The sequence below is a fragment of the Brassica oleracea genome, chromosome C5, assembly GCF_000695525.1.
Source record: "Brassica oleracea var. oleracea cultivar TO1000 chromosome C5, BOL, whole genome shotgun sequence".
In the NCBI taxonomy this organism is placed as follows: domain Eukaryota; kingdom Viridiplantae; phylum Streptophyta; class Magnoliopsida; order Brassicales; family Brassicaceae; genus Brassica; species Brassica oleracea.
Genome location: NC_027752.1, coordinates 2,348,282 through 2,368,058, shown reverse-complemented (window position 1 = coordinate 2,368,058; position 19,777 = coordinate 2,348,282). Strand labels below are relative to the sequence as shown.

The following is a 19,777-nucleotide window of genomic DNA, read 5'->3' as shown; positions in this document are numbered from 1 at the left end:
ATTTTATGGCAGCAGATCTTTATGTCTATAGCCCTCTCTGTTTTAGAGATATTTTCAGATTCAGAATAAGGTATTGCTATTTCTCTGTAGTTTGCTTATTATTAAATTTATTGTCCGAGTTTCTCCAATTACCAATATTTTTGCTTTGATACCCTCTGGTTCATTGTTTGATTAGTTTCTGAAGATGTCTTTGGTATCTTCTCAGAATCTTAATTTTTGCACCTATATATAATAGATGGATGGAGTGTATATTCTGGTGTTTTAAATTCTTTCTGATACGCGAGGAGGTATTTCTTCAAGAGAACCAGAGGACATACAAGTGAAAATTACTAATCAAACAAGGAATCAGAGGAGGTATGTCTTCAAGAGAACATTTTTTTGGTATTTTATGATTGTTAGTATCTCCACTCAAACATTGTTCTTTAATTTTAAATATTGATCGTGTGGAAATACAAACAATCAGAAAATATATCAGCCGCATCTCCAGAGTGCGCTACCGCCGACTACGGTTCCTCTCTCTGATAGGCTGTGTCTCCTGTTCACTACTCTTTGCTGCTGCTTCTTAGATGTCCACACGATCAGTATTTTTGCTTAGATGTCCTATGGTTCATTGTTTGTTTATCATTTCCCTTAATCATTGTTCTCCCATCCAATTTTATTGTCCTACATCTTTTTGCGTCACTTACTGTGGTTTTTTTTTTGTTATGGAAACAAGTGACTCCCTCTCCAAATTTTTTCCTGTCTGTTTTCACCACCACTACTAACTGTCACACTCTCTGAACTTTTCCCTTGTCTTCACCACACCGTAGTCTTGATTTTTCTCTCGCCATCTCTTCTTTTATACGGTCTCCCAACCCACTAATATCCTAATTTACCATGTGGAGTTATTTAATATGAGAAAACATTTTTTCTTAAGAACTTATTGATCTTCTTTAGTACCGTTTCGCCAAATCAAAAAGGTAATTTTCTTGACCGAATCATCGTTGAAACACAAACAAAAGTAATATTTACAACTCCTAAACTTGTTTCACTTAACAAGAGATTCAAAGAGAAGGGTTAAGATTTTCTGTCCATATGAAGCTGATTGTACTAAGTTTGTTTTGGTCGTCGTCCACGTTAGATGGAACAGATGTGATTTAACTGGTTGCATAGAGTGTAGATATGTTTAGTCTAACGAGAGTATAAGATGTTTTCTTCTCACCGAACAATTAGGGTTTATTTCGCGCTTTGGGACCAGATTCAGTCGGGTAAGTGCCTCCTTCCTTTTGTATCATCTGTACATGCGAGAATATTGGTCTTAGTGATAATAATTAGGTAGGAGAATTTACTTCTGGTGTATCGAGAGCCTCTTAAATTTTCGGCAAAAGCTGTCTTTAGTCCAAATCATTTTCTTTTGTTATTTTGTTGGTAATCTTAAGCTCAGGGGGAAGTATGGGTTGACTTTTGAAGTTTCGAAGAAACAAGTTCACAATTTATGTTTGAATGCCAAGTCTACAGAGATGTGTGTTGAAAAACACAAATATTTTTTGCAAAAATCTTATCAATAATTAATACGAGTGTCTTTCCTTTAATATTTCTTTCTTGATGTAAAACATCTACGTTTATTTCAATCTGTATAACATCTATGTTTATTGCAATCTGTATAACATCTCATTCAAAGTTCATATTTTGAATCTACTCAAATTGATTTTTTTTTATAAAATTTTATATCAAGCAAACAAAATATGCCAAGAAATTAAATCAATATATTATTTTTGATGAAATTTCAAATTTATTGATCTATAAAAAAAATGTTATTTACAAACGCACAATGCTTTTTAAATAAAAGAATAGCCTTAGTGTGGTATGGACACTAAAGTGTGACTTGAAACCATCCTCTTATTAACCCCTCCAGTTTGTGGCCCGGTTTGTATCTGAGTGAACATATCCGATTTCTGACTGCTTTATCTATGCGTCGTTGCAATTGATCAATAGAGGTCCAATTCTGTTGATGACGCCTTGCATTTCTCTCCCGTCATATGTGATACACTATAGTTTGAAACAGCATCTTTGCAAAAATGTAGTCGAGACTCTTCCCTCCCATTTGCTGCAATCGGTTCACAGTCCACTCCCAGTCCAGATTAATATTTCTTCCCACAAGCTGTCGAGCCAAAGGCTCCCAGATCGTGTTTGAGTATGGACATGCGAAGAAGAGATGGTCTCTTGTTTCATCTCTCTCCCCATAAAGCTCACAACCCTGCATTATACCCCAATCTCTCGTACGATCTTCTGTTGACAGCCTGTTCTGGACAGCTAACCAGGTGATAAAGAATTATCGAGGGACCCCTTGTGCGAACCAGACCATTCTGCTCCACTCCACTTTAGTTCGCTTAACTCTGAGTTGATCCCAAGTCCTAGCAGCTGAGAAAGTAGGCCTGTAGTCATCATCCCCATGTTTCCACATTATAATATTTCTTCCTTTATTAGGTGAAGGGGGTGCAATTGCCAAGATACTATCGTAAAGATCATGGAATCTCCGGCTTCTCCTTCCTCTAATGTTCCACTCATTACCTGTCACTGCATCACAAACCTTGGCATGTTTCAGTACACCCAGATAAGTGGTGCCAGCTGCTCCTGTGACATCAATAAGTTTCCCCTTAACCAGCCAATCATCAAACCAGAAATGACTTGTCTTGCCATCTTTAATGTCAATTCTAAGAAACTCACAAGCCACATCTCTTAACTTCAAAAATCAATATATTTAAAAGAAATGAAAAATTGTAATTCAAAATTGCAGAAAATATTTTTTTTGGAAGCTTAAGTGAAAAAGCGAAACCATTTAAATGAATAATTGTAATATATATACGAAAATTTGCGAAAGTTCAAGTCAACCATTGCATTCGTTATTAACTAATGTAACAGTTGTTGCTCAATTTTTCACCATTTGATAACAGCCATTGCAGCATGATTAAACATTTGCGCTCTTGTGTTATTTGTAATTTCAAACCGGTTTGTAAATATTGCTGAACCACACGTATTGTAAAAATATTTCCCAGTTTAATTATCTATTATCTCCCAGCTTGAAGGTATAGGAAAATAATAGGTTGTTATCTAACAAATACAGTTCATATTATCTCCCAGCTTTATTTTTGATAAACTCTATCGGCTGATCCGGTCGGTCTCGGGAAGAACGCACTTAGTGCTACAGAGTGGACTGGCTACCACACTGCCTGATCCGAGTTTGGAATACCTTTCGACTAATGCCAGAGGATGAACCGATCATCTGTTACGATCTACCGTGTAAACCACTTGGGCCAAAGCCCAAGCCTAGACTAACCATGTTAATTTCAATTTACTTAAGGTTTTAATTGGTAACAATCGGAGCCTATCTATGGGAAAACAAGAAAGGATACTGTTTGAGCAGCTTTGACTTGAGTTAAAATCAGTGAATCTTCCACTTAGATCTTACCAAATTTTAATAAGATTAATGCAATAAAAGATGATATGTCTTCTCAGCATGCTTCTTATACAGCACAAATCTTTGTTCAATCCCGCATTTTTACACTGGACGATCAACGTTGATGAGCAGAAAACCATATCGCTAACACCATATCACATCATGAACAAATCACGTGTGGTTATATTTTCAATAGATAGGAGATTGTTTTGGTGGGGAAATTGTGTTTTTCAAATACGCAAACACAAAATAAAAGAAAAAGAAATATAAATGTGATTAAAAACCATCTTCGACAGTTTATTATAAAAATATTTAAAAGTTAATTGATAATATCTAATAATTTATTGAACTTCACCATAAATATAATGTGAGTATGCCGTATAAAATGATTTTAAAATGGTGTAGTAATTTTTTTAATTTTTCTTCCTTATACAGTTTATTTTACTTTTGTTTGAATTTCTAAGATAGTTTATCAAACAATTGTAAAATTTGAAACTTAATAAGGTAAATATTTTTAAAATTTTATATTACAATATAATTTAGTAACTAAATGTGGTGAAGTTAATGAAAAATAAGATTTTAAAATATAAAATTTTAGCTATTGTATAAAAATGAAACCTATCTCTAAACTGAAAAATACATTTAGAATTCATATTAGAAATAGACGAGATTGGTTCTTAGGAAAATTTAATTTAATTTTCTAGGTTGATACTCCCTCCGTTTTTTTTACATCACGTTTTGGAATAATTTTTTTGTTTCTATATATTTGACGTTCTCAGAAAATAATGTAAATTATAGTGACAAAAGACTGCTTTGCCCTGTATTTATCATATCTCATGTGTTTACGATACAAGGTATTCAATTAATATATTCAATTAATAAATGATATAAAAGATAATGGACTGAGTGTCTTAATCGGTGTGCAAATCTATATAACGTCAAATAAAGAAAAACGGAGGGAGTACTACATATGTGAATTGTTTATGTAAGGTTCATATCAAAAATAAAAGCATATGTTCATTGAAGTAATTTAATCTCTTACAATGATTATTCTTTTTTTTTAATTATGCTGTTCTTTTTTCTGGTCATCTATAAAAATAAAAATAATAATAATAATAATTTAAAATATCTTATCTTTGGAGAACTCTATGCAACATATATTTAGTATTATAATATTTTATACTCCTATCATTTTTTGCCTAATCATAATTTTATTCATTTTTCGTATTTTTGGATTAGAATACGAGGGAATCTCACTTTTAATGTCTCATCATTCTCTATAAATTTATTTAGTTAATTGTTTTAGATTATTTTATTTTAAATATGAATTACTTACGATTTACGAAAGAATTGAGATTAAAAAATTAAGGCTTCTATTCATCTAAGCACATCTCTTAAAATAGCCTCTTCATTCCCTTAATTACTTTCAACACAACTTGTTCTTCTAAAGTTGTCATTTGTCAATTATATATTGGTAAAACTATCAAATTGTATAAAACTCTATACTATTTGTAAGGCACTTTGTTTCTTTTTTTTTTGAACGACTGGCACTCTTCCGTTTCTTTAACATAATATACTAACATTAGTCGTCTGCTATTTGATCTTCAGCAACTCTTATATTTTTATAGATGTAAAAGATATACATTGTAATAATATTCCGGTGGAAACAAGTTCAATACTGATTTTTTATAGTTGTAAATAGATTTGTTTACAAATTGTTATTTTGGTTTTTGTTATTTTGCATTTCTTATTTTGAGTATTTAATTTTGTCAATATTTGTTCATAAATTTTTAGTTGATCTGTATTTTAAAATAAAAATGTAATGTAAAATTAAAATAAGTAAAACTTTAAATAATTCATATTAATTTCGTTTATGTATATTATATTTCAGATAAAAATATATAGTTAATATATGTGGGAAATAAATGAAAAAATAATATTTTTTAGAAAGTAAAAATAAATAATTCTCTCAAATAACTTTTTTAAGTTTTTGTCACAAAAATATCCCTCAAAAAATAAAATGACCAAAATAGTCTTTTTTATTTTGAAAATTTAAATATTTATTTTTTATTTTTAAAAATTTGAATTCATCTCCTAAACTCCACTCTTTAACTTTAAACCCTAAGTCTTTGATTAATTAACTCTAATGATATAAATGCATATTTAGCATTTAATAAAATCTATTTTGGTTATTTTCCTTCTTATAGAGTTATTTTTGTGAAAATAAACTAAAAATGTTATCTAAAAGAATTTTTCTTATATATATTTTATCAAAATAAATAATTTAAATTTTTAATAAAAATATTAATAGCCCGCGCGGATGCGCGGGTTTGTTTCCTAGTTATTTATAATGGTAATTTGTCAAAAAAAAAAAAATTGTCAGTTATTATTACAGAACTGTCAAAAGCTGAGAATAATCCTCTGATAAATTTTACTAGTAGTACTAGTAATACAGCAATACGACAGCTTCAACAATATGTTTTGAAATTATCAAAGGGATTATTTCTAGTACAACATAATTAATATTCAAGACCAAGCGTTGGCTTCGATCCAGTTAAATGCAATCGGTCCCAAAAACGCGTCTGGTATTCCGAATGAAGTGACAAGGGCAAGCGCGTGTGGTCTAAGCTCTATGCAAAGCTTAGAAACTTCTCTCCTCACATCTCCAACACTGTCCCTTGAATGGTAACCATATCTCAAGAACGATGGATCTTCTTCCATGCATATCAATGCGTACATTGATCTTACAAGACCCACTACATCCTATCATCAAAATACATGGTGCCAGTTAGTTTAGTTTGATTCCTCTTTTAGTCTTCACGTACCTTAGAGCATGATTATCGTAGTTTCCTAAACCGGTTTCTGCAGGAAATTAATGTGTGGGTCCCACTTTTTCTTTAAAAAACAGTTTCAAAGTCGCAAATTAAGTATCAATCGTAGACCAGTTTTTGCACTGTTTGCGGGCCCCACCGACACGTGGTGGTCCGCGATTGGTTCAATTTTGTTTTAGGACAAAAAAAAATCAAAAAAAAAAAAATTTAAGGACCCCATAAACAGTTTTACCGTTAATCATGCTCTTATAGTCTATAAATAAATGTCATAATTAAAAGATCATAAGTTACAAAAAAAAAGTCAAACTAAAAGATCATCAAGTATTGTGTTAGCATCATTAACGGGGGTTCTTAGAACGGGGTTCTTAGCGGAATATAAGAACCCGACTCTTAATTTTTAACTGAAAATGCTAAGAGTCGGCTCTTAAATAAGAGATTTAAGAGCCGACTCTTAACTTTTCCAGTTAAAAGTTAAGAGTTGTGTTCTCATATTCTGCTAAGAACCATGTACCAAGAACCCTGCGTTAATGATGGTCTTGGAGTATTGAAATAGTTCTTTACTCTCATATTGTCTAATAATATATTGTGCTCAGAGTAGTGAAAATTATGGTTCAGCCAGGGTGCTATAAACATTTTTAAATTAATCTTAATAAATTTTTTTTTTTGATAATTTGGTGCGCATGCTATTTACGTAAAATAGACCTTTAAAATTTGGAGGTTAGGCAAGGTTGTGCGAAGAACCGGCCATGGCTAACGGTGACCTTGTTTACCTTAATGGAGCCAGCAGGCAGTTTGGCTTCAGCATCCAAAACGGCTTGTAGGATTGCTTTTTCCGCGAAAGCTTTACTTAGATCTTCAGAAAGTTGATGACTCTGCAAGCATAGAGGAGATGTAGAAAATGAGGAGAGAATTCCATTAGTATATGCAACCAAATGTTTTGTGAGAATGCTAACCAAGAGGAAGGACAACTCTCTGCTTTCTCCTCTCTCTTGAAGCTCTGCAACTTCACAAGTATATCTTTCTAGAAGATCTCGCTCTCTTAAGCAGAATACATTTTTCTGCTACGGAAAAAAATACAAGTGATGTTTGATAAAAAAAAAGTTGAATTCATCTAAATAAAATTGTTTAGAGGAATATGAGTGATTATGACCTGGAAGTGGCTACATCTGAGGGTAGAAGATGTGAGTTGAGTAGGCAATACAGGAAGAGGACTGTTCATGTGTTCCAATCCCAATCCTTTGAAAGGTTTGTTCCTCTTCTTACACGACACATACTCAGCAAAAAGTGCCTTGCTTACCTAAACTCCACATAAGAACCAATAAGAAACATTGTATAGTCAAAACATGGGAAAACTAGAGCACTGATTATGTTCATTAGCCTTACCTGCTGCATCAGAACATTATTGTCACCTTCAAATGTAGTCTGCACATCGTAGTCGCCTTTTAAATGACCAACTCGATTCTCTGTTTTCACACCTTGCCCTCCACAAGCCTCACGACATTCCTTGAAAAAAAAAACAAGCAAAAAAATTAAAATAACATCAGTATGGCCCATTTGAGCTTTCTCACATGAAAGTTTTGATAAGACACCTGAAGGGTTCGCATATTGTGCCAGGTGAGAAGAGCTTTTAGTCCCATTGAGACAACATGAATCTCTTTGTTGGTCTCAGGTGTCCTCTTCACGTACATCATCTTCATGTCATTTGCCGCAAAACTCATAGCATATCTAGTGTACATAAGATTCAGTTAACATAAAATAATCTTCCAAGAGGGATCACATAGTAGTAGTCATAAAGATCCTTACGTCTTTGCAAGGAGTGGTAAAAGTCGTCTTTGATGGCTTGGATAATCAAGAAGGAGCACTTCAGGACCAGTGGCTACAGCAGAGAAGGTTCTTCTTGATAGTGAGTATCTTATAGCAACAGCTAATCCCACCTGCCACATATTAAGAATCTTAGTAAGTATAGTCAAGTTGATTCTCACAGAAGATAGGACTGCTGAAACATGTACCTTTGCAGAGTAAATTGCACATGAAGCAATGGTGACACGACCAGAGGTCAAAGGGGCCAAGAATGCTCCAAATCTCTGAAATAAAAATTGAAAACATTGTTTCACTGAAACTCCACAAAACAATATAAAGTTTCCTAACCATGGTTTTAGCACCTACCTGATCAGGATTTTTAATAGCGCTAACATACTCTCCATCAGGTGAAACATCAGCGACTGAGTTCAGTAGATTCTCTCTTGGGATCCGAAGATTGTCAAACCTATAATGAATATTGCAATCTTCAAAGAAGGATTATAAGGTACATGAAATGACATTGAGCCGTGTGTACTACTAACCATATCCGGCCATTGTCAACACCATTCAAACCAATCTTGTGGCCACAGTCAGCAATGCGGATGTTTGGACATATGTTCCCATCTTGATCTCGGATCTGAGCTATAAATACATGAATCCCTTGGTTGGTTTCGTTTATCTCAAGCTGAGAAATGACAATTGCATGGTTTGCATGCTGAACAACCAAAAGTTAGTATATGGATGGAATATCAGTGTAGAGAAAGAAAAAAAAAGAGTTTTGAAGCATACAAACTACTTACAATAGCTGCCTCACCGATCCAGTACTTCTGAGCAGATTCGCAAGGAGTGTTTATCACAAACTCCTCAGTTCTTGGGTCATAAGTAGTCACTGTTTCAATTCCCTTCACCTGAAACCATTAAAATCAAAAGATCACCAAGTTATATAGTTGTCACATGTGCAGAAAATATAATTCTCTTACATTACTTCCATGGCCTAACTCAGTCATTGCAAAGCAGCCCTTGACAAGATAATCTTCAGTGTGTTTCAGCCACTTCTCATGATGCCTCTTTGTCCCAAAGAACTTAATAGCATTACCCCTGAGCATAAAAATCATGTCATATGAAATGAATATAAAAGCATGTTGTTATTCATTTTTATTTCTTGAGCATACCATAACAAGAAATGAACACCGAGTTTGGCGGATAGGGAGTAATCATACATCCCGCAAACCTCGTAGAGAGCAAACTTCTTGAGCTCAGCTTCAGGACCTGTCTCCGTTAACCATCCTTTAAAGACACCTTTCTCCAGCAAGTGCAAGATCCGCTTCATACTGATCTCGCGCTGCTGCTCCATGGTCTCATTGTAATCAGGCGACACGAACACCTTGCCTCCTCTTATCTTCCTGTTGAACAGATTGCTCTGTATGATGATCCCGTAAAGCCAGTCTCTGTCCTCCAAGTTGTGTCCGTCGAGGAGTTTTCTCATCTCCTTGACTTGGAAGCCATAGCTCTCGTTGACCTCCGGTGGAGTGTACTGCAAGCATGCCTCGCGCGCGAGGGAGATGTTCGAAGGCTGAGGAGGTGACTGGAGTATGTGATTAGCGAGAACGTTAGCTCGCCGGAGTGCGCAATTTTCCGACATTCTAGGGGTTCCGACGAGATCAGGTCTCACTTCCACTACGTTCCCGAGAATGAGGGAGTGAGAGAGTCAGTTGAAGTATATTTCTGAGCGTTGACCTCTAAGTAAAGATTACTTTCGTGTGTCAGAAGAAAATTTCATCTCTTGTTTTAATCCCTTTCCGTAAGCATCTGCTGAGATACTGTATTTATTCTACTTTAATTACGCGATTAAATAGGATCATGTCCCATTTTAACATGACCATTGCTTGGTTTCTTGGGAGATATATATTAGTAGTATCAAGTATGTATCACATACCCCTTAATTTTGTATTACCACCAATAGCATACACCAGTTTAAGAAAATAAAGAAAATTAGGCAGAAGTTATGGGTCTTAGCCCAATAAAGCCAATACAAGAGAATACAATCTGAACCAAATTAAAGTAGTGAAGAGGCAGAAGTTATGGGTCTTATCCCACAAATCTGTCAAAGCTCAGATTTGGGATACTTGTTAGTCAAGAGAGGTTAAATTACGTTCAGTTTGTTTTTTAGATTATAAATATGCTTAGCGTTCAACCACATTTTTGGGTGCTAATCATATTCTGGTGACATGGATTTGTATTTCTTCCATTAACTCTGCGATTGTTACTTTTGAAAATAAATTGATATATGTGTAATGATATCGTTACTGTAACCTCTAATAGATATATCTTTCAAAAAATGCTAGCTTTGTTTATATTTTTTAATAGATACCAAACAATCACAAGTGCTTACTACTGCATGAAATGGATAGGCATGACAATGACATCGTAATTTTTTTAACAGTGTAAATTTTAATGTTTGGACTAACTAACAAAAAAAAGGACTAACTAACCAGATTTTAAGTAGCGTTTGCTACGTTGCGTATTTAAATGATCTAAATATATAAAGAAAATTGGTCTAAGAAATGGCTTTCGGCCGTTAGGGCTTTATTAGTTAATTCCCCATTTGGAGAGAACCCAATTTAAGTGTTGGCTGGTAAGTAGAAATGCCGTAATTTACTCAAGTACGGACCAATTAATGATCTTTTCTATTTAATAATGGTAAATTATTAAGGTATAGGCTATTAAAAACCTTGTTGAGGTGTTGGAATGGGTGAAAACATGTGATGCTACCATGATAGTAAAGATTAAATTTAAAAATGTAGTTAGAGAGCATTTAAGAAGAGTCATTTAACAAGGTGGACGTAACGCAACAACATTAGCCCATATATACCCTCAATCTTGTTTATGTTCATACAACTTCATAAGTTACAACTAAAACAAGTGCAACTCCTCTAGGGTTTTTGTTATGTGTAATCCCATTAGAGACGATGGCTCTAGCCAAAGCGACATGGTGCGTAAAGAGAAAAAACCATATTTTCAGAGATATTGGACGTCGGCTGATATAGCAAGAGCGTTAACCGTCACGACTGTGCACTTTTGGTGTCTCCTGGCGCCATTTAACTACAAATGGGAAGCATTACGGTTCGGTCTGATTCTCGCCGCAGTGACTAACCTGCTCATCACATTCTCGTACCATAGGAACTTGTCTCATGGGAGCTTTAAGCTCCCGAAATGGCTTGAATATCCTTTTGCTTACGCTGCTGTTTTCGCTCTTCAGGTCAAAACTCTATTTATTGTTTATATTTTTACTCTCAACCAAACCGATTAATTACTATCATTATATGTATATATATATCAAATGCTTATTTTTATTTGAAGTATGATTAGAGAAAGAATATTTAATATTTCCAGGGTGATCCACTAGATTGGGTGAGCATACATAGGTTCCACCACCAGTTCAGTGATACGGACCGCGACCCACATAGCCCTAAGGAAGGACTTTTGTTCAGCCATATCATGTGGATATTTGACACCCTTTATATAAAAGATAAGGTAACGTATATTTTCTTCATTGTATGACTTATGTTATTGTTTGTAACAATGCAAATTACTGTAACAGTGTGGTGGACGTAACAACGTGATGGACTTGAAGAAGCAATGGTTCTATAGGTTTCTACGAAAGACAATTGGTCTCCAAGTCTTAATGTATTGGACCGTCCTCTATCTCTACGGTGGTTTACCTTACCTTACATGCGGAGGGGTAATCTTTTTTTTTTTTTTTTTCTATTTTTGCTGAATAATAAGCAAGAAACGTTAACTAGTACGTAGTTAAAAGAATACCATGCATGAAACATCTTGATATAACTTTTTGGGTACAATAATAAAAAATTGGTACGATGATATTTGATGACAGGGTGTTGGAGGTGTACTAGGGTACCACGTGACATGGCTCGTAGCCTCGGTAGGCCATACTTGGGGTTCGAGGCCGTGGAAGACTAACGACACATCTCATAACGTTTGGTAATATAATATTAAGAATTCTCCTAACCATATTTAATTATCTTGTTTACTTTTTTCAAAACACTGTTTGAGTATCTTGTGAATATAATGAAGGTGGCTAAGCTTAGTTACGATGGGAGATAGTTGGCACAACAATCACCACGCGTTTGAGTGGTCGGCGAGGCAAGGACTGGAGTGGTGGCAGATAGATATCACTTGGTACCTCATTCGACTATTTGAGGTTCTCGGATTAGCCACAGATGTGAAATTGCCTTCGGAATCTCAAAAACAGAAGTTGGCTCTCGCTCGTTGATGTTTTATTTTAATTAATCATAATCTTATAAGATTTGAATTATCGCATGAGGCAGTAGTCAGAACTTATTATAAGTGATCTAGTTTCTAAGTTCTATAGTAACAACGACTAGAGAGAATTAAAATAAGTTCAAGATTATGGTTATTTGTTTCTCTTTTCCAAATTAATGTATTCCAATAAATGAATGTTTTCCACTCTTATAATAGACTTAAATTTCTTTGATCAAGTATATTCTTGAATCATTAGTTAAATAGTATGTGTTTAAAATGAATATTTGGATCTTACTAGTCGCACATATTCGTATGTCAATGTCATATATTATCAATCAACCCAATTATGTACAGAGTAACTGCACCAAAAAAACTCCGGTTAACAATCAGAGAAATAAAAGTTACTCCATATTATGATCTGGACCAGTTTGGGTAAAAGACTAAACCGTGGATACATATTACATACCCCGTTTTATTACCAAGAGCATAAAACCACAGTTTTCAGAAAAAATATTAAAGAACACAGACGTGGATTATTGGAAGAGGTTATTATTCGTAGAAACTAAACTGAAGACCAAGCGTTGGCTTCGACCCAGTTGAACGCAATGGGTCCCAAGAACGCGTCTGGAATCCCGAATGAAGTAACCAGTGCAAGCGCGTGAGGTCTAACCTCTCCGCAGAGCTTAGAAACCTCTCTCCTCACATCTCCAACGTTGTCCCTTGAGAGGTAACCGTATCTCAAGAACGACGGATCTTCTTCAATGCTGATCAATGCGTACATTGATCTCACAAGACCCAACACATCCTATATATCATCAAAACACATGGAGCTACTTAGTGTACTTCCTCTGGTAATAAGAGTAACATGAGTCTACACAACAGCTCCACAAAGAAAAGAACTATTGTGCTTAGAGAAAGTAAACGACTAAATTAACTTACCTTCGATGAGCCAGCAGGTAGTTTGGCCTCAGCATCCAAGATAGTTTGCAGTATTGCTTTCTCTGTGAAAGCTTTACCTAAGTCCTCAGCAAGTTCATGATTCTGCAAGACACCATCACTGAGTTAGTACCAAAGTCTGGAGAAGAGAGACACGACTGTATGAGAAGAAATGCTGCTTACCACGAGGAAAGAGGACTCTCGACTCTCTCCCCTCCCTTGAAGCTGCGCAACTTCAGAAGTGAATCTTTCTAGAAGATCTCTTTCTCTTAAGCAGAACACATTTTTCTGACAACCACAAAAAAAAATATGAGAGATGTTTAGCGAAGACTCGAGTTTGTCTAAAGACATGATAAGAGGGAAAAAAAAAACTATGAGGCAAATAACCTGAAACTGGCTGCATCTGAGTGTAGAAGATGAGAGCTGAGTTGGCAATACAGGACGAGAACTGTTCATGTGCTCCAATCCCAACCCTCTGAAAGGTTTGTTTCTCTTCTTACACGATACATATTCAGCAAACAGTGCTTTGCTCACCTAAACTCCACAATAACAACAAATAAGTCACATTAAAAGAAGGAGATCATGTTTCACAATCTTGTGCCTTAGCCTTACCTGCTGCATCAATACATTGTTGTCACCCTCAAATGTAGTCTGCACATCAAATTCACCTTTCAGTTGACCAACTAGATTCTCTGTTTTCACACCTTGCCCTCCAACAGCTTCACGGCATTCCTTAGAAAGTACAAAAAAGAATCACCTTAGTGTGTAGCTCATAGGAGGCTTTTCACATAAACGGTATATCGGTTCTAACCTGAAGCGTGTGCATATTGTGCCAGGTGAGAACAGCTTTGAGTCCACTCGAGACAACATGTATGGCTTTGTTGGTTTCAGGTGTCCTCTTCACGTAAATCATCTTCAAGTCATTTGCAGCAAAACTCATAGCATATCTGTTATAGAAACGGTAAGTATGGTTATCTATGTTATTTATTAATAGTCACAACTCATAAAGATGCTTACGTCTTTGCTAGGAGAGGTAGCAGTCGCCTTTGATGGCTTGGATAATCAAGAAGGAGCACTTCAGGACCATTGGCTGTAAGAGAGAAGGCTCTTCTTGAAAGCGAGTACCTTAAAGCAATAGCTAATCCAACCTTTCACAGTTAAAAAAAAATTCTTAATCAGTTACATTTATTCCTGAAACAGTCTGTGTCATCATATTATCACAAAATGTTTGAAATAAGAGATCAAATACCTTTGCAGAATAAATTGCACTTGATGCAATTGTGACTCTACCAGAGGTCAAAGGGGCCATGAATGCTCCAAATCTCTGAAAATAAAATTGGAGAACATTGTCACTACAACTCCACAAGCATATTATAAAAATGGTCCCAAAGGTGTAGCGTTTACCTGATCAGGATCTTTGATTGCACTAACATACTCTCCATCAGGCGAGACATCAGCAACCGAGTTAAGTAAATTCTCTCTTGGAATCCGAAGATTGTCAAACCTGTTAATCATATTTCAATCTTCCATGAATAAAACAACAGCCTTAGTATAATGTAAAAAAATTACAGAACAGTGAGTTGTGTGTGGAGTACCAGATTCGGCCGTTGTCAACACCGTTTAATCCAATTTTGTGTCCACAGTCGGCAACACGGATGTTAGGACATATGGTGCCATCTTCATCCCTAATTTGAGCTATGAAGGCGTGAACTCCCTGGTTGGTTCCGTTGATATTAAGTTGTGAAAAGACTATTGTGTGGGTTGCATGCTGAAAAAAAAAAAAAAAGTAATACAAAGTTAGAATCTGATAAAATCAGATAGAGAAGAAACTAAATGACATATATGGTCTACTTACTTTAGCTGCACCACCGATCCAATACTTCTGAGCAGATTCACAAGGAGTGTTTATCACAAACTCACCGGTTCTTGGGTCATAAGTAGTCACTGTTTCAATTCCCCTCACCTGTAAAAAAATAATAGAAATTATTATAGCCATGGACAATCACATAGACATATATAAATAGTTTGCAACTGAAATATCATTACATTACTGCCATGGCCTAACTCAGTCATTGCAAAACAGCCCTTGACAATATAATCTTCGGTGTTTTTCAGCCACTTCTCGTGGTGACGCTTTGTTCCAAAGAACTTCACAGCATTACCCCTGAAGTATCACATAAAAATTAAAAAACTTTTAAATTTACATATTAGATCTCAAGATTTATTTTTTCAATAAATGTGTATATCAATCAACCAAAGCACAAACTAATCAATGTTCATATGAAATAATGCAGAGATCAAGTTACTTAAACTCCATCAATGGGTTTGAACCAATGTTCTTAAAAATTGGTCTAGATGGCGCACTAGGCGACAAATCGAATCCAGATGAAATGACCTTTTCTTGAAAGTTCATAATAAAAATCTTTATAAGCGTTCAAAAAATCGGTCTTAGACATCAGCCTAATCAAAAAATTCCCTATAAAACGTCTAATTAAGGACAGATGATTTCTTAAGCATTGGTTTCAACTAAAAGGACAAAACGACAATACTCCAATCAACTGGTTCTGTCTTAGCATTCCTTATTCCTTATTACTAAAACTAGAAACTACGCATGTGTAGATTGAAACATACCACAAGAAGAAATGAACACCGAGCTTGATGGAGAGGGAATGATCATAGATCCCGCAAACCTCGAGCAGAGCTAACTTCTTGAGCTCAGCCTCAGGACCCGAACCCGTCAACCATCCTCTGTAAACTCCCTTCTCGAGTAAGTACCAGATCCGCTTCATGGTGATCTCTCGCTGCTGCTCCATCGTCTGATTGTAATCGGGAGACACGAAGATCTTCCCTCCTCTTTCCTTCCGGTTAAACAGGTTGCTCTGCATCATGAGACCGTAGAGCCAATCGCGATCCTCCGTGTTGTGCCCGTCGAGCAGTCTCCTCATCTCCTTGACGTCGAATCCGTAGCTCTCGTTGAGCTCCGGAGGAGAGTACTGGAGACATACCTCGCGCGCGAGGGAGAGGGAGGAGGGAAGAGGAGGCGATCGGAGGATGTGGTTGGCGAGGATATTGGCTCGCTGGAGTGCGCGATTTTCCGACATTGAGATTCCGATGATTACACGTTTGTTTGTGGTGGCTGCCAATTTCGATTGTTTGTTTTTAAAGACACGGTCTTGTCTGAAGGAAGAAGAAGAAGTTGTTAATTAAACTATTTTTTGTGGACCCCACAAATCCATCTCCTTGGGAACTACGAATTGTAATCGCGATAAGGTGGTTTGACTTTTTGTAACTTTGTGATTAAGTCTCAGCCGTTGGATCATCTTTCTTAACCCTACTTATTCGGCCCATCGTCGTGGATCGAAAACTAACCAAAGAAAACTCGTGTGATTTTGACATTTGGTTTTAATTATTTGCCATACCGGTCGGTCTATATAAATTCATATAATAAAAGACCATTTAGTATTTTTATTGGTCCCGCCGCAAGCATTATTAATTTAGCCACTGTCCCATTAGTTTATCTTCAAACTTAATCCCATACTACATTAATCAAGCCATTATATTAGTTTGAAAAACACAACTAGTTAGTTTTATATTACAGTTTAATTCCATGCTACATATCATGCCTTGTTAGTTTACTAAAGTTCAGTTATTCCTCCATAAAAAATAAGTACTTCTTATAGTATTCATAATCTGTCTGTTTCCATCCAAAATAATGAAAATAGTAGTAACAACTTATAGGAATTAATTATAGTTTCACATTATAATTAATAAAAATCAAATACTATGTAAAAAATCATTTTCTTTACTGATTTCCTAGTTGTTATTGTTCTTTATTATGAGTAATCTATATTAGTGATATGCTTAACTTACATGCAAAAACTAATTCAAAAGTGGAAGATTACCACATCACATATATATTGCTCAAGGACACTACAACCACACGATGTGGAATGTTAATAGCCCTTCTCGAGATGTCGGTGGAAAACGGTTCAATGGAAATAACTCAATCCCAACATCTTGGATATAACACATCAATATGGGTTACTTATACATGCTACATAAATAGAAAACTGTTTACGTAGATAGATAAGCCTAATTCACATCCAAAAACTACCTAAAAAATGAAGAATTGCCGCCTCACATATATATTGCCTAAAGACACTATGCCTACACAATATGGGATGTTAATAACCTAAAATTTCTTAATCATCCAAACACCTTTTTCTTTATTTTAGCCAACTATCTTTTCATGTTCATTAGACTCTTTGTGCACCATTATCCTTTATTTATTAATATAAAAACGTATCTCCAGATGTTAACCCAGAAATGAAAGGAAAAGACGGGAGGAAAGAGCCAAGAGGTTTGTAAAAGGATAGTTTTTCTCTAAATTATCACTTGCTTATTTGTGAATTGTGTCTGTATCAATATTCTAAAATACGCTATACGCTAGCCAGACAACAAACTAATGTATATCACCTAATTATCTATACGGATGTATATACGGTAAATATATTTTCTGCTTAAATGTATTTATATAACAATATTTACATATAAATATTGAATTTTAATTTTTATAATTTAAGAGTTAACATTTTATTTCTTTCTCGTGTATAGATAACTAAGAACTAATTTAAATATATATGTTTTCATGAAAAGTAATAATATAAAAGTGTCGGAGACGTGCCAGTTGCCACATCGCTATAAACTAATATCTATATTCATTATTTGATTCACCTAGTTTGTGCTTTAAAATGATCTGGCCCATTAAGACTTACCAAATGTTTAAAATTTTGGTTTGGCCGTATAGTATTACCAAATTGAAGAATTTGATACGGAAAACTTAATCATGATTATTGGGGTGTTCTTAGGGTGAAATTCTTACCGGAATATAAGAACCCGTCTCTTAACTTTTAATTAAAAAAAGCTAAGAATCGGTTCTTAAATAAGAGTTGTAAGAGTTCTTAACATTAAGTTATTATAATAATATGTGGGACTCTTAAAATTTAAGAATCTGTGCCAAATTAGTCTCTTGTAGTCCTTAGCTAAGGATCAATTTTCCGACAGATTCGTTGATGTGTGCGGATCCCATCGCCACGTGAAAATCCGCGATTGGCTCCTTTTTTTTAAGCTGAAAAAAATAATAATAATAATCTAAAAAACTTACCTGGGTTATCGAGCCGAGAGTATCGACATTGCTGGTGCTCTAAGAGCCGCTTCTTAATTTTTTTATTTAAAAATTAAGAGACAAATTCTTATATTCTGATAAAAAACTCATTCTAAGAATCCCAATAATCATGCTCTTCCACGCAAAGTTTAGATACGTACGTACGGCCGTGCAAGCCGTTCTTTAGAAAAGTGGTCTCTATCTATATATATATATATATATATATGCACTCGTAGGTATGTGATTCCCATGATATGAATTGTTTGCTATACACTATATATTTAGTACATTTCCTCTCTTAATACATTAAGAATGGTTGAAATTTCATATTACCTATTATATATAATTATATATGTACTCGCACATGTATTAGTGGTTAGAATGTTAGCTTTCATTGAATTAATCCATACATTCTGACGACTCCCTTGTTTCTCTGATGACGTTGATCGCTTATGATCTCTTAGTACAAAAAAAAAATCACCATGTTGCATATATACTGGTTGCAAAAATTGATACCAAACATCACAAGATTAACTAATACCGTTTACAAAATATTTCAACCCTATTAGATCCAAAACACCAATTAGTAAACAAAACATAAAAAACCCTAGACTTATCATCTAGGCTATTCCTTCTCAGGCTTTTGATATACTTCTGATATTAAGAGTTTTCAAAGCTCGTAAGACAAATGTTGTAGTATAAATAATTGTCGAACCAGTTCTAAGAGATATGAAAGCACTGAGAATGCAAGTAATCACTTAATCTACGTGCAACCAATGGTTTTTAAAAGGGTTTTTAAACTATAACTAACTAAAAGGAATAACTAAATGATACTTTCTTAACTATGAGAAAAGAGAACTCATGGATATAGGGATTAAACCTCGGGTGATCAAGTTTCGAACTAAGGATGGCAAACGATCCTAAACAAACTCTATGTCTAGATGAATGTTCATTTACTAACACAATTCAAACATCAAATGTCTTTGGTTGAATAATATGAAAGCAATCATAACTAGCAAGTCCAATGGCTATCTTAGCACCTCTAACAACAAATGTCTTTGGCAAAGTATGCTAAAAACTTAGAAGAGTTGTCTCGGACATTTCCTCGAACACCTTTCGGGTGAGAAATGCCTAAGGATCAACAACTGAGTGGCCAACTCAGAAGATGCATTATGTTCACTCTGTTAGCAAGGAAATATGAATGATCTACACTAAAACATCCTAGTTCTAACCTAATCACCCTTAATCTCCCTAACCCATGAATTCAAAGAGTGATTACTCACTAATCTCCATGATTCCTCTTAAACCCATGTTGGATTTCAGATT

The 19,777-nt window shown here is 35.0% G+C and overlaps 3 protein-coding genes across 3 annotated transcripts; 1 reads left to right on the top strand and 2 right to left on the bottom strand.

Annotated features, from left to right (window-relative positions):
• Nucleotides 1-5,962: 5,962 nt before the first annotated feature.
• LOC106295279 (putative acyl-coenzyme A oxidase 3.2, peroxisomal) lies at nucleotides 5,963-9,709 on the bottom strand. The gene is made up of 13 exons (XM_013731135.1): nucleotides 9,240-9,709; nucleotides 9,048-9,165; nucleotides 8,868-8,975; nucleotides 8,610-8,782; nucleotides 8,434-8,533; nucleotides 8,277-8,351; nucleotides 8,071-8,201; nucleotides 7,857-7,992; nucleotides 7,651-7,770; nucleotides 7,418-7,564; nucleotides 7,221-7,325; nucleotides 7,038-7,139; nucleotides 5,963-6,199 (listed from the first exon to the last, which is right to left on the bottom strand). The coding sequence occupies exons 1-13, from the start codon at nucleotides 9,707-9,709 to the stop codon at nucleotides 5,963-5,965; spliced, it is 2,022 nt and encodes a 673-aa protein (XP_013586589.1).
• A 1,305-nt stretch (nucleotides 9,710-11,014) lies between these two features.
• LOC106295281 (delta-9 desaturase-like 5 protein) lies at nucleotides 11,015-12,361 on the top strand. Its single transcript, XM_013731137.1, has 5 exons — nucleotides 11,015-11,326; nucleotides 11,461-11,601; nucleotides 11,669-11,809; nucleotides 11,963-12,069; nucleotides 12,163-12,361. The coding sequence occupies exons 1-5, from the start codon at nucleotides 11,015-11,017 to the stop codon at nucleotides 12,359-12,361; spliced, it is 900 nt and encodes a 299-aa protein (XP_013586591.1).
• A 382-nt stretch (nucleotides 12,362-12,743) lies between these two features.
• LOC106295278 (acyl-coenzyme A oxidase 3, peroxisomal) lies at nucleotides 12,744-16,469 on the bottom strand. The gene is made up of 13 exons (XM_013731133.1): nucleotides 15,919-16,469; nucleotides 15,334-15,451; nucleotides 15,143-15,250; nucleotides 14,883-15,055; nucleotides 14,692-14,791; nucleotides 14,537-14,611; nucleotides 14,305-14,435; nucleotides 14,099-14,234; nucleotides 13,900-14,019; nucleotides 13,675-13,821; nucleotides 13,471-13,575; nucleotides 13,291-13,392; nucleotides 12,744-13,156 (listed from the first exon to the last, which is right to left on the bottom strand). Exons 1-13 carry the CDS (start codon nucleotides 16,386-16,388, stop codon nucleotides 12,914-12,916), a joined length of 2,028 nt encoding a protein of 675 aa, XP_013586587.1. The 5' UTR covers nucleotides 16,389-16,469; the 3' UTR covers nucleotides 12,744-12,913.
• Nucleotides 16,470-19,777: the final 3,308 nt, after the last annotated feature.

What these genes read in the sequence shown, in the direction of transcription:
- LOC106295279 (XM_013731135.1), bottom strand. Translation starts at nt 9,709, where the DNA reads ATGTCGGAAAATTGCGCACTCCGGCGAGCTAACGTTCTCGCTAATCAC. An exon ending in GGTGTTCATTTCTTGTTATG is followed by an intron (nt 9,166 to 9,239) that starts GTATGCTCAAGA and finishes TTTTATGCTCAG; the next exon opens with GGGTAATGCTATTAAGTTCT. An exon ending in CTATTAAAAATCCTGATCAG is followed by an intron (nt 8,352 to 8,433) that starts GTAGGTGCTAAA and finishes TTTTTATTTCAG; the next exon opens with AGATTTGGAGCATTCTTGGC.
- LOC106295281 (XM_013731137.1), top strand. Translation starts at nt 11,015, where the DNA reads ATGTGTAATCCCATTAGAGACGATGGCTCTAGCCAAAGCGACATGGTG. An exon ending in CTGCTGTTTTCGCTCTTCAG is followed by an intron (nt 11,327 to 11,460) that starts GTCAAAACTCTA and finishes TAATATTTCCAG; the next exon opens with GGTGATCCACTAGATTGGGT. An exon ending in CCCTTTATATAAAAGATAAG is followed by an intron (nt 11,602 to 11,668) that starts GTAACGTATATT and finishes TTACTGTAACAG; the next exon opens with TGTGGTGGACGTAACAACGT.
- LOC106295278 (XM_013731133.1), bottom strand. Translation starts at nt 16,388, where the DNA reads ATGTCGGAAAATCGCGCACTCCAGCGAGCCAATATCCTCGCCAACCAC. An exon ending in GGATCGGTGGTGCAGCTAAA is followed by an intron (nt 15,056 to 15,142) that starts GTAAGTAGACCA and finishes TTTTTTTTTCAG; the next exon opens with CATGCAACCCACACAATAGT. An exon ending in GTGCAATTTATTCTGCAAAG is followed by an intron (nt 14,436 to 14,536) that starts GTATTTGATCTC and finishes TAACTGTGAAAG; the next exon opens with GTTGGATTAGCTATTGCTTT.